Source organism: Cebus imitator, unplaced genomic scaffold, assembly GCF_001604975.1.
Source record: "Cebus imitator isolate Cc_AM_T3 unplaced genomic scaffold, Cebus_imitator-1.0 Scaffold32, whole genome shotgun sequence".
Lineage (NCBI taxonomy): Eukaryota > Metazoa > Chordata > Mammalia > Primates > Cebidae > Cebus > Cebus imitator.
In genome coordinates, this window is record NW_016107347.1 from 5,445,254 (window position 1) to 5,459,225 (window position 13,972).

General features: G+C 43.4%; 1 protein-coding gene across 3 annotated transcripts; it reads left to right on the top strand.

The window, feature by feature from the left end:
* The first annotated feature begins 525 nt into the window (after positions 1 to 525).
* Positions 526 to 13,966, top strand: PRORY (proline rich Y-linked). Of its 3 annotated transcripts, XR_005199375.1 has the most exons (6): positions 526 to 647; positions 1,910 to 2,030; positions 7,667 to 7,750; positions 8,698 to 8,881; positions 9,103 to 9,238; positions 9,324 to 13,966. XR_005199375.1 is itself a non-coding variant. In XM_037737009.1 (4 exons), exons 1-4 carry the CDS (start codon positions 537 to 539, stop codon positions 8,772 to 8,774), a joined length of 393 nt encoding a protein of 130 aa, XP_037592937.1. In that variant the 5' UTR covers positions 532 to 536; the 3' UTR covers positions 8,775 to 13,966. The 3 variants fall into 3 exon arrangements, 1 of the variants encoding a protein (XP_037592937.1); XR_001823758.2 differs by having other exon boundaries at positions 9,103 to 13,966; XM_037737009.1 differs by having other exon boundaries at positions 532 to 647; positions 8,698 to 13,966.
* Positions 13,967 to 13,972: the final 6 nt, after the last annotated feature.

The window sequence follows — 13,972 nt, forward strand, 5'->3', positions numbered from 1 at the left end:
TGCCTCCTGATTCCTGGTGAGCATACTCCTGATTAATTTCAGGCTGATTTAAAATAATACATGGTGTTGGACACTGTGGCATGCACTGGATCCCTCTCAGGATTGAAGGACTTACTCTTCCAGCTGCTGGGACTGGGCCCTCAGCCATGTCATGTCCCCTTTGTGAAGCAGCCACATCTGACAACTGGACAAAGTTGGGCTAACAAAGCCTGGCTCCTTGGCTCCAACTCAGAAGAGCTCTAAATGACCGTCTAGTTCCAGAGCTGTGTGAGTGGTGCACACAGCACAACTGTTCCCTTGCCCAGGGCTGTCCCATGTCTGTCCCTTCTGCTCCACAGGCATGGTCTCAAGCTCACTTCCTGATCGCAGTCTTGCATGCTAATCTCCACCTTAGAATCTGCTTATCGGAAAGTCTTTTGATGGGGATTTAACTTTTTAAGTAATCAAAAGCTCCACTTCCTGCTTCCAGGTCATGTGAGAATCTGACTGTATTTATAGACCTATGAGCAATGAGCCATGGGGTGGAGGAAAAAGGCATGAGCAGAGCCGGCTTCTTTCTGCGAGGAAGTCTATGCACAGAGTTAGAGCATCTTCAAACCACACAGGAGCAGCCTCATCAGATAATGGAGGGGCATGCATTTCAGCTGGTAAGAGAGACCCAAAGGGTTCCATGTGTGGTGTTCCATAAGGCTCCCAGATCTTCCCAAATGTCCTTATTACAATTTTGGGGGTCGCAGTCTTCTTTTTGGTGGGGGGCAGGATTTTTCTCTGTCATCCAGGATGGAGTGCATGGTGCAATCTTGGCTCACTGCAGCCTCGACCTCCCAGGCTGAGCAATCCTCTCACTTCTAAATAGCTGAGACTACAGGTGTGCATCACCATGCTCAGTTAATTGTTTTGTGGAGACAAGGTCTCAGTATATTGCCCAGGCTTGTCTTAAACTCCTGAGCTCAAGTGGTTCTCTTGCCTCAACCTCCCAAAGTGTGATTTTACAGGTGCGAGCCATCGTGCCCCACTAGGGGCCACAGTCCTTCCTGAACAATGCCCTAACCTTTATAAAACATACTTAGGGAGTTTCGATACAGGGCTTAAGAAATTACTTAGGCAGACAGGGTAGGGAAGTCCTCAGTAAGGTTTTCCTTTTAATGAAAAGCAGCCCCAAATCATTTTCCCTTCCAACAAAGAACAGCCTATAAAATCATGCTGCTAGATGCCGGCAGCTGTGCAATCATGTTCAAAATGGCCGCCCCATCTTCCCTTCTCTTTATCAGCCACTTGTACCATAAAAAGCAGACAAGATGGCACCGGTCAGCAGGAGAGTTCATTTACATAATTAAATTAGGGCAGGGTGGCCAGCCTTCCCCAGGGCTATGTAAACACCATACCTGATCCACCCAGTCTGTGAGCCCTAGGTAAATCAGACGCCATCTCCTCAAGCTGGACTATAACATCCAGTGCATCCTCCACCAGCTGGTCGTTTTCAACTGGGAGGTTTTCTCTCTCTCTCTCTCTCTCCTCTCTGTCTCTCTCTGTCTCTGTCTCTCTCTCTCTCCTTCTCTCTCTCTCTCTCCTTCTCTCTCTCTCTCTCCCCCCCCCCACTGTTTCTCTTTCTCTTCTCTTCTGCTTATTAAACCTCTGCTCCTAAATTCCTCGTGGATGTCCCTGTCCTAAATTTTCCTGGTGAGAGGTGATGAACCATAGGGTATATATGCCAAACGATGTAGCTGCTTCAATATGTCAACTCGGCATACGTTGAAATTTGGCAATGCACTTCTGTGCTTGGCTTTCAACTATGTTAACCTTAAAAGACTATAAATAAGGTATCATTTTAACAAATCATTGCAAGGTCTTTGTGTCGGATATTTAGAGATTTAAGCTTGCCATTTCTTTTTTTTTCCTTACTGCCCAGGTCTCTCGGGAAGAGCTACATTCAAGAGAGTCTGTACGACTGAAGCTCTTCATTTCATTCTATGCAAGTAGCAATATGGTCTTCAAAGTTTGCCTTAATGAGTTCTTCACTCCAGGTGACTGTAAGTGAGCATTTAATTTCATCAGTTTACCGCTGTGAACCACACACTGCTAGATTACCTGAACATTAACTGGATTTTAGTATTCTGACTAGATTATAACCAATCTGCTAGCAAACCCTCCGTTTCACTGCACCTCTGTCCTGTTGTAAATTTCTTTACTAGTTGGGGTTTTTGAGTGTAAACATCAGTAACCCATTTTGGTTGACTTAATCAGAAAAGGAATTGATTTAGGGAGGATATTGGATAGCTCACAAAGCCTGCAGGGGGGCTGGAGAACCAGGTTTAGAAAACGAGCAGGAGCCAGGGTAGGGTGGGGTGGAGTATGCTATCACCACCCCTGCAGGAGGCAGACACCCCTGCTTGGACCAACACAGGATGCTGGATGTTACCACTGGAGTCATTTGAATGACATTTCAACTATCCCCTGCTTTTTTGTTTCACAAATGAAACAAAGCATTGAGCAGAATTAGCTGGTTGGCAATACCTGGGTCATGTGACTCATGACCTCAGGTGTCATGGAGAGTAAGTACCTAGCCTCTTGGACTTTTGGAGAATTGGTGGGGATGTTGTCTCCCACCAAATTCATACAGTTGGGAGAGTCTCCAACATATAAAGCAGGTTCATAAGATGCAGAGCAGAAACCAAACCAAACCAAGCTCATTACATCCCTCTCCCTCTTTTCTAATTGACTTCCAGCTATCTCCACTTGGATAACTGACAGGCTGCTCAAGCTCCCCATATCAAAATTAGAGTCATTGTCTTCTAACCAGAGATGCTCCTTCCTCACCCGTCTTACATCCCTCAACTCAGTTGGTTCCATTCAGTTGTCTCCATGACGATCCCATGAGGCTTCCTAGACTTACTTTCCATATCCAATCAGTTATCTTGTCTTTTATTATTTATTTATTTGTTTTCCCAAGACAGAGTCTTGGTCTGTCACCAGGCGGGAGTGCAGTGGCGCAATCTCAGCTCACTGAGACCTCCGCCTCCGGGTTCAAGCAGTTCTCCTGCCTCAGCCTCCCAAATAGCTGGGATTACAGGTATGCACCACTATGCCCAGCTAATTTTTGTATTTTTAGTGGAGACAGGGTTGCACCATGTTAGTGAGGCTGGTCTCGAGCTCCTGACCTCATGATCCACTTGCCTCAGCCTCCCAAAGTGCTGGGATTACAGGCGTGAACCACCTCGCCCAGCCCACCTGGTCTTTTATTCTACCTCTTAAGTGTTTCATCAATTTACTTCTTTTTTATCTTTATTGCCATTACACTATTTCAAGTACTTATCATCTTCTTATTGAGTTCTTTCAATCCCCCCCCCCTTTTTTTTTAGAGGTGGGGTTTCACCATGTTGGCCAGGCTGGTCTTGAACTCCTGACCTCAGGTGATCTGCCCACCTCAGCCTCCCAAAGTGCTGGGATCACAGGCGTGAGCCCCCGCACCCTGCCAATCCCTTCTTTTTTTTTTTTTTTTTCTTTTTGTTTCTCTTTCACTACCTTCTAAACTGGTATGTAAATTAGTTATTGAAGCAATAATTCTTGAAACCAACCAACCCCAAACCCAGGAATTTACAATGACAAACATTTATTTCTCATCTGAGTCCCTACAAGTTGGCTGTGGTTCAGTGACCTTGGATTGGGCTTGGCTAGAGTTGCCTCAAGTCCCAACTGCATGTTGGGTTTAAGTTTGTCCCATTTGTTTGCATTCCTTCTGGAACTATTGACACCAGAGACATGCAGAGACATGTTCTTCTCATTCTGGAAGGCAGGAGCACAAGTGCGTTAGCTCAAACATGCAGGTACATTTCAAATCTCTACTTGTGCCATACTTGCTAATATCCTATTGGCCAAATCGAGTCCAAAGTCAACATGTGGGAAATGCATGGCACCCACCATGAGGCCATGGAAGAGGAGTGGATGTGTAATGTTACGATAGTGAAGAATTAGGACTAATAATTCAGTCTATCACACATGGTTTCCCTGCCTCCAGTCTTGTTCACCTCACCCTGCTTCACAGAGGTATCTATCCAAAATGCCACTATGAATTTGTAATTTTATTACTTAAAACTTTGTTTTTGTAAGAAAATTGCAAGGGTGTCTCAATAGGTCCTTCACAATTTGGCCACCAGCTGCTTCATCAGTCTCACTTCCCGCCACCTTCACATGGCCACATCGTCCACTCCACAACCTGATCTTTAAGATTCAGAAATACGCTGCCATCATGATTTTGCCTTCATGCCTTTGCTCATGCTGTTCCTTTGTGTAAGGTGCCTCCATGCCTCGGTTCAGCAGGCTAATTCCTATCCTGCCTTCAGCCCTTAACGGAAGCATCACTTCCTTCAGGTTACGGAGGCTTTCTCTGCAGCTCAGTTGCTGGCACCCCAAATCTACTTGTGGATTTACTGGTCATTCTCTATGGTCATAAGCCTTCTGGATCTTCATGCCTGATATGATGTCCGGCCCATAGAAGGCATTTCTCATGTTTACTGACTTCTTGTCCACTCACAACCTGTCCCTCAGGTCTCCTGCTTTCTTATTGTTGGGGGATACTAGACTGGGAAAGGAAGAAATGGAGTTTTGTGGCTTCTTCAGTGAGAGAGGAGGAGGGGAGTCCTATTGTGGCTGAAAAAATGATAATTCACTGAATAAATTAGGGCTTATTAGTGTGGAAGTGATAATGAATTTTGTTTTGGAAAGTTAGTTTTTTAACCAGAGTTACCTAGATAAACAGAACCAATGGGAGGGAGGGAGGGATGGATGGATGGATAGATAGATAGATAGATAGATAGATAGATAGATAGATAGAAGATTTATTATGGCTTATGTGATTACAGCAGCTAAGAGGACCCAAGATATGTGATCTGCAAGCTGCAGAACCAGGAAAGCTGGTGGCGTAATTCAGTCCAAGGACAAAGACCTGAGAACCCAGGGGGACCACTAGTCTAAGTCCCAAAATCTGAAGGCCTGAGAACCAGGAGCTCTGATGTCTGGTGGTAGAAGGAGATGGATGTCCTAACTAAGGAGAGAGAGAGGATTCACCCCCTCCTCCCTGTTTTTGTGCTATTAGGGCCCCCCATGGATTAGATGATGTCCACCCACTTTGTTGAGGGCCACCTGCTTTACTCAGTCTGCCAATTAAAATACAAATATTCTCTAGAAACACCCTTAGAAACACACCCAGAAATAGTGTTTCACCAGCTATCTGGGCATCTTTTAGCCCAGTCAAGTTGACACAGAGTTAGCCTTTGCAGTTAGGTTCCAGCTAACCATTGCAGTTAGGTTCCACTGTAGCTCAGTGAGAATAACCATCTGGAAGCCAGAGATGGTAATGCATTATTTAGAAAAAGAGACCAGGGCTGGAAATGTATATTTGGCATTTTCACATTTTCTGTTTTGTGGTGAGAATGGAAACCACAGAGGTACCTAGAGAAATGAGCAAAACACTAGAGAGAGGAGTTTACAGGCAAAAATTCTTTGCAGTGTGATGGGGACCCAAGCGTAGCGAACCACTAACTGATCAGATAGACAAACACACCATTGTGTTAGTACATTTTAATGTTACTGGTGCAGAGGTGCCAGGTGAGCTGTAACAGGAGCCTTCTGAGGAAAATGTCTTACTCAAAAGAGTAACTGATGAGGGACAGTTTGCTACTGTGTTAGGGCTTTTGTGGCCTTCTCAAATGCCATCATCTAGGTATCTGCCTGTCATAAACATTCATGAAAGTACCTATGATGATGGGATATGATATTTAAAGTCCATGCCATGTGGAAATTGGTTTGGATTTATTTTTAATGACATTAGGCATCCAGTATTGGCATTGGAGATTTACAAGAAGATTGAAAACAATCTAAGAGTAGCAATAGGTTCCTCCAGCAATCAAACCATAGTATTTAGTGAAAAAATAAAACCCCCAAGTTTTCATTAACCAGAATGTTTAGGAGAACTTCTGTGAATCTTCTATGTTATCATCTAAAAATTGATATTGCCCGCTGTTTCTCATAACAGGAATAGAAGATGTTCTGAAAAGTTCAAATGGAAGAAAAATCACAGTTAACCTTGCACCTGATTTCCTCAGAGTGCTATGAAAGTCTCCCTTGAATCTATACTAGACCGAAACGCTTGTTAAAGTTGCATCAATTGTGTTCACGGTTAGATGCTCTAGTCAAAAAGTTTGTCTTCCAACCGCTTTAGTAGCCATGAAATGATTTGCTTTTCATGCATTATTGAAAGCCCCAAGTTTAATAAAGTCAAACACATAAAAATGTTAGAAATGGGTAGAGTTGCTTTTCATGATCCATGGGAAAAACCTTCAGAGGAAAGCCTGGGGAATAGGGAGGGTGTGCGGCTTATCTCTTTGGCGAGTGATGGCTGCATCAGAGATGAAAATGGGAGCTGGACCAGCCTCTTGGCTACACCCTCCTTTCACCATTAGAGAAAATAATCTTTTTGGTTCATGCCACATTTCTAATTTATTGCAGCTCAGCACTGAGGTTAGAAAATAAGATAGAGGCAGAAATTGAGGGAGAAACGTAGAAAAGCTGCAGTTTAAATGGTGCTATTTTACATCAGCTTAAGAGAGAGGAACATACTAACAAACTTTAAGACAAAAAGTATTGCCAGAGATAAAAAAGAGACATTTCATAATGATCAGGTCGATTCACCAGGGAGACACAACAAATGTGGATGTGGATGTGCCTAATAACAGGGCTTCAAAATACATGAAGTACAAACCCCTCTCTCAGCGACTGATAGAACAATTAGACAGAAAAGCAATAAAGTTGAAAATGATCTGAACAACACAATCAGCCACCTTGACCTAATGATATAGAACATTACATCTTACAACTGCAGAATCTATATTCTTTTCAGGTGTGTATGCTGTGTTCACCAATACAGCCCATATGCTGAGTCATAAAACATAAAACAAGTCTCCATAAATGTCAAATAATTGAAATTATATAGAGTATGTTCTCTGACCACCATGTATTTATATTAGAAATCAACAACAATATAAAATTTAGAAACTCAATATATTGAAATTAAACCATATACCTCTAAATAATCTATGTATCACTAAGGGAGTCAGGAGTGAAGTTAGAAAGTATTTAAACTGAAATGATGATGCAAATACAATTTATCAGCCTATCAACATTTATAGAATGCAGCGAAAGCAGTGCTTAGAGGGAATTTTGTGGCTTTAAATGCATACTTTAGAAAAAAAGAAAAGTCAAAAAGAGTACTAGTTATAGCCCCATTCTCCTTAAGTTTTAAAATAAATTAATATTGAGCACTTCTTTGTTGGGTATGTAGCGCTGAGCAGAACACACATGGGCCTGCCCTCCTGGTGGCCGTGATCTACTGAGAGAGACAAGTAATAAACAAACAAACACAGATACACATGAAATTAAAATTATGATAAATGCTATCTATGAAGCGAAAGGACAGGGTAGTAGAGCAGGGGAGGTGACCTAATTTAGATTGAAACATGGAAGAAAACCTCTTTAAGAAAGTGGCTTTTCACTGTTTACAATAGCAAGGACCTGGAACCAACCCAAATAGACTGGATAGGGAGAATGTGGCACATATACACTATGGCATATTATGCAGCCATCAAAAACGATGAGTTTGTGTCCTTTGTAGGGACATGGATGAACCTGGAAACCATCATTCTCAGCAAACTGACAGAAGAGCAGAAGATCAAACACCGCATGTTCTCACTCATAGGTGGGTGTTGAACAATGAGAACACATGGACACAGGGAGGGGAGCACTACACACTGGGGCCAGTTGGGGGGAAATAGGGGAGGGATGGTGGGGGGTGGGGAGTTGGGGAGAGATAGCAAGGGGAGAAATGCCAGATATAGGTGATGGGGAGGAAGGCAGCAAATCACACTGCCACGTGTGTACCTATGCAACAATTTTGCATATTCTTCACATGTACCCCAAAACCTAAAATGCAATAAAATAAATAAATGGGAAAAAAAAAAAAGAAAGTGGCTTTTAAGCTCAATGGGATTTGAGTTAAAAGCAGGAGATAGTTAAGCATCAAGTGAGGGGAATGTTCTAGGTAGGAGGCAGATCCAGGGTAGGCTGGATGTGGGTCAGGGGCTGAGAGGAGCGTCCACAGACCATCTGAACAGTCAGGGTTCTGAATCGCAAGTGCAGCTAAGTGTTGTGTGAAATACTAATCTACTTTCTGTGCGTTTTCCTACCTCTCTGCTTTTGGGTCCCATGTAGTGGTTTCTCTTCCTCTAGCCCACCCCAAATAGAAACAGTAACTCAAAGATGCAGCAAAGCTTAGGCCTAGATAAGGATGTTTGTTGAGTGTCTGCTGAGTGAGGCTTTCTGCTCTCAAGAGCTAGTTAGGACCAGTGTCAGGAAGGGTGAGCAAAAGGTGAAAAGGCAACTTAGATGGGAGGAGAAGGAGTGGAAAACACAGAACTGTCTATGGTGTGGGCCCTCACTGAGCCAGGGCGCTACCCACGGCCCACAGTAGTGGAGACTCATAAGCTCTGTGAACAGATGCTGGGGGCCTTGGGCAGAATGTGAGGCAGCAGCACTCACACTTTTTGTGTATTTAAGAGTCAAAATTTAATAAAATTAATATTCCTTACTGTTTCAAAAAGGTTATTCCTAAACAAAACTGTCTTTTTTTTTTTTTTTTTCTCCAAGGGCACGACGGTGAAGAGCGGGATGCTGTGGTTACAGCTCCATACCACAGCCTCACACTACTGTTTGGACCTTGCTGAAAATTCAATACTATGAAAAAGACAAATAATGTCTTAGTAATTTTATGAATTTAATGAAAATCATTCTGACTTTGCAGACCTCCTGAGAGTGCCTCAGCAACCCCCAGGTACCTGGGGACCTGCTATTTAAATGTCCCTCACAAAACTTGTGTGGAAATCTAATTGCCAATGTAATAATATTAGGAGGTGGGGGCTTTAAGAGGTGATTGGGCGATGAGGGCTCTGCCCTCATGCACAGGTTAATGCCATTATCATGGGAGTGGGTTCGTTATTGCAGGAGTGCGCTCTGGACAGAAGGATGAGGTCTGCTCCTATTTCTCTCTCTCAGAGTGTGTCATGTGCTTTCGCCCTCCCTTGCCTTTTCTCATGGGATGCCTTCTGCCATGCTGTGAGGAAACATGAAGGTCCTCACCAGATGTAGCCCTTTGATCTTGGAATTGCCAGCCTCCAGAACCTTGAGTCAAGTAAGTCTCTCTTCTTTATAAAAGAAATCTCCTTATACCCAGAGATGTTTTTCTTTTTCTATAAAGAAATATCTTTTCTTTATAGCCAGTCTGTGGTACTCTGGCATAGTAGTAAAAAATGGAGTAAGATGGGAGTACATCTTAAAAACAACTGATGTGGGGTAACTGGTGTGAAGATGGAACAGATCAGAGCCAGCTGGAAACGTCTCAGTTGGGCCACCATCACTAGAATGGATGCTGATTTTGGCTTATTTAAGCAGAATAGGGATTTACCGAAGAGATATTCGGTAGCTCACTGAATTACCAGGGGGCCAAAAGAGCCACACTTGTAAAGTGGGCAGGAAGAATCAAAAGGAGGCTGTACGTCCAGAACCTGAGCCAATAGCTCGCCTTGAAAGCAGTCAGGTGACAGGAAGACACTGCTATTTCCTCTGCAGCTGCTCTTGAACACAGGATGTGGCATCTTACATCACAGACACCCCAGCACTGGTCTGTGGGGGCTGTGGTCCCAGCTGTCATCCTTACTTTGTCACCTGGACAGATTTAGACCGAGTCTCTAAATTAACCTTTGATTGGCTGAGCCTGGGCTTCTTGCTTATGTCCTAGCTGCGCTGTGTGCTGTGGAAGCTATTATTGCACAACACCCCCAGCTCCTATTGTGGAATGGAGCTCTGCTCCCTATGAAGACTTGCAAGAAGAGGAATTCTCTGTGAATAGAAAAGAGTTTGGCTGCTAAGGAACCAAAACATGACAACTGCCTGAGCCTTCTTCAGCTGGAGCTCCTCATTTGGTAGTAATCAGCCATGAGCTGATCACTGGAAAGATGGGGTTTAAGAAATTTCCAAGGAAGAAAACACTGAGTGAGACAAGAAGGTGATCTGGGAAGGAGCCTTGAGACCTCCTAGCATTTGAAGGCTGAGTGGAAGAAGACGAATCTTCAAAGACGGCTGATAAGGAGCAGCAAGAGGAGGTATAGAAGGGTGTTTTTTGGCTTTCAGAGGCCAAGAGGGAAGGGTGCTTTGAGGAGGAAGGAGTGGTTTGGATGTTGAATCCTGCCCAGAGGCCTAGAAAACTGAGATCTGAGCAATGTCCATCAATGAATTATTAAATGCCCACCAATCAACTCCCTTCCATTTCTTCTCTATTGCACTAGAGTGTGAATTACTGCTACTTCCCTAAAAGTCAGGGGAGATGGGAATATCCTTTCTTCAAGACAGAGTTATTCCAGAACAAAGGATGTAGCCACCATTTGGACATCATTCTCTAAGCACAAGATAGTCCCTTCTGCAACCGGGTACCCAGGCTGAGTCCTTTGCTGCCAGGCAGACTGACAGACAGCACATGGGGAGCTATAGAAAGATTGCCCTGCCTCAACAAATTAGCAAATAGCTGTAATGTATTCACCAACATGCCATGGAGCATTACCTGTGCTTACTAAGCTCTGTGTTAAGAATTGGCTCTTGTATGGAGTATTAAACAACATATGAGATAGCAGGCAGACAAATTCAAAAGCACACACAAAACAAAATGAAAAAAGACACACACTAGTAGCGTTCCCCCTCCTCTCTGAAGCTTGTTCTAGTTCACTGGAATATGGTCTCTGGAGCCCCTGGCCTCCCTAAGGTCCACTCCCTACTCAAACCCACCATCACCATGTTACTCTGGACCTGCCTAAGGCCCACTCACCTTTTAGGCTTCAGTTTAGACAGTAGCTCTTCCACGAAGCCTCTCTGACTTTCAAGTCTGCCAAAGAATCTTACTGTGTTCCCCTGTAACATCTTCACTTCTTTATCTTTCCCCTTACGTGTCTGTTTACTGATCTTCCTGATAAGATGGAAAGTTTTAAACACAGGACCTTGTTTATCTTATTTACCATTGTAGGGCCTTCTCATCATTGCCTCACCAGCACCTGGCATATGGTAGATGCTCAGTAAATATTTATGGAATGAATATGTGAATCAATGTCAATGGCTGATTGAATAAATCAGAGAGCCTGTGAGTACTGACAAGCCACAGTGTAGAAGAATATTATGAGCTGTGCGGAGAAGCCAGAAAGGCTTGCTGGAAGCTGAAGTTCTGTGCAGGATTAGGAAGGCAGACAATCCAGATTGGCAGAAGTCAGAGGTGCCAGATTGGATAGTTGATACCTTTTGAGTGGGATGGGGAAGAATTTGCATTGCTGGAGGGAAGTGTCTATTCTGGGTAGTAACTAAGAGTTTTCTAAGTATTGTAGGTGCTGCTGGGAGCGCATGCTCCTTCCAAGCCCATGTCATAGCTTGTTGCAGTAAAGGCAGGGGCACAAGGAGCCTGACCTCCTGTACCCTTCTCTGCCACCATGCCTGTATCAGCATCACAGCCTTGGGTGGCAGTGGCAGTGGATGGAGTGGGATGCAGGTGCTCTACAGGAAGGGCCCATTCCTGCTGGCTGAGGGGCTCTGTGATGTGAAGGATCCAGCCAACCCTTGGCCACGTGACAGGAACACCATCTGCACCCTGGGCGCCTAGATTTTGCAGCTGCCACAGCCTACTCAGGCATATTTGACACAAGCTTAGCGAATAGCTTTTCCAGGAGGTTTGCAAATTTCCAATCTGCTGTGCCACATTTTCCTCTACAACTGCCACCAACCAAATGTTAAATTGGACCCAAGACCTGCGGGGTAATCGGCAAACGTATGGGCTCATTGCAGAATTGGAAAGGAGACTGGGGCTCAGGTGGCCCTCTGAATGGACTCTTCCTAGAAATTATACTGTTATTATGGCAAAAATTATGATGCCATATACAGGAGTAATTGTTGAATCTTTACTAGCGTATCTGTCTTTACATGTCAGTGTATCCTTAAGACCTTGCATATAAATTGAACTTTTGTTACTTTAATACAAAATAAATGCAATTTTTAATGTTATTTTAAGGAATTCTCCAGAAAGCATTCCTTTTGCCACAGCAAAAAAAAATGACCTTCAATTGGTTTTTACAAATTGTCTCTAAATGTGGATGTATTTACGTGTGTGTTTGTATCTTCTGTGTGCCTCTGTTGAGGATCATCAGTCTCTTTTGAGAAATGCAGAAAAAGTTGGCTTTAGCACTTCCATGATTAATTTAAAAGAGAGAGGGAAATATTGTTATATATACAAGGTTTTGGCACTAAGATTTCATCTGCATTGTTACCCACACAACATCATGCACTCAACAAAAGACATAAATGCAAAATTGCACAGCATGCTGGGATGAAAACATTATAGCTCAGATCTGCATTTCAAATTCAGCTTTTTGATATCTTAATATCCATGGGGGTTAAAAGTACTAACTAACTGAAGAATTAGGGGACTTCATTGCTATTACTGAACAAATCTAATTATAGAAAAGACAAAATTATAAATGTACAACAGAAATTATCTGGGATGATTAGAATGTCTCCAACTCCTGTTCTGTTCAGCTGAAATGACCATTTCTCCTCTCATTTCCGCATCAGTTAACAAACAAGAATTAGTTTTCCAAAAGCTATTGAGTGTGACTTTGGAAATCAGAGTAATAGCACCCTACAGCAGCAGTCCCCACCTTTCTGGCACTAGGGACTGGTTTCTTGGAAGACAATTTTTTTTACAAATTGGGGTAGGAGGGATACTTTTGGGATGATTCAAGCCCATTACATTTATTGTTAACTTTATTTCTATTATTATTATTACATTGTACTATGTGATGAAAGAATTATACAACTCACCGTAAGTGGGAGGCCTGAACTTATTTTCCTGCAACTAGATGGTCCTATCTAGGGGTGACGGGAGACAGTGGCAGATCATCAGGCGTTAGATTGCCATAAGGAACATTCAACTTAGATCCTGTGCATGTGTAGTTACAATACAGTTCGTGCTCCTGTGAGAATTGAATGCTGCCACTGATGTGACAGGAGGCAGAGCTTAGGCGGTAATATGAGTGATGGGGAGCAGCTGTAAATACAGATGAAGCTTCGTTTGCTTGCCCACAGCTCACCTCCGGCTGTGTGGCCCCATTCCTAACAGGCCATGGGATGGTCCTGGTACCGGTCTGTGGCTCGAGCGTTGGGGACCGCTGCCTTAGAGTAAGTCACTTTGAATGTTCAAGTTCACATAACTGTGTGAAGTAGAGAGATCAGCTAAATTAGGCCCCATGGTATCTTGGGGTACCTGTATAATGGTGAGCCAAGAGACAAGTGGGCATATTTTGAAGTTCTTGGGGGAATTTGCAGCAAGCGAATATTTTTTCTCTAGCCACCGCTGGTGCTCCCAGTGGTCCTCTGTTCCTAGGCCCCATGGAAGTGTCCGTAAGGTAGAAGTAGCTTTAAATGTAGAGGGGCCCTTTCTGCTGCTAGGGGTATAAAGAACTGCCAGTCAGCAATGTACTCTTCTGCATGTTAGTTGAGTAGCATATGCCTCATGACTTTCCTGCACTCCATGGGACTGGTGCTCATTGCCCCTCTGCCTGGAGAGAGGGCCGCATTGCATAAACACAGCCTAAACTCATCTTCATATAGCTATTTGTTCTTTTATTTATTTATTCATTCAACAAGCAGTTTGCACCATGCCTTGTTTTGTTCTAAGTGCGGAGAGTACAAGATTATATGAAGCTCATATGGCTATCCATTAGTTCCAGCATGTTTTGTTGAAAAGACTGTCTTTTCCCCATTAAATGACCTTACCAACTTGGTTAAAATTCTACTTCTAGATTCTATCATGTTCTATCATTCTTTTTTTTTTTTT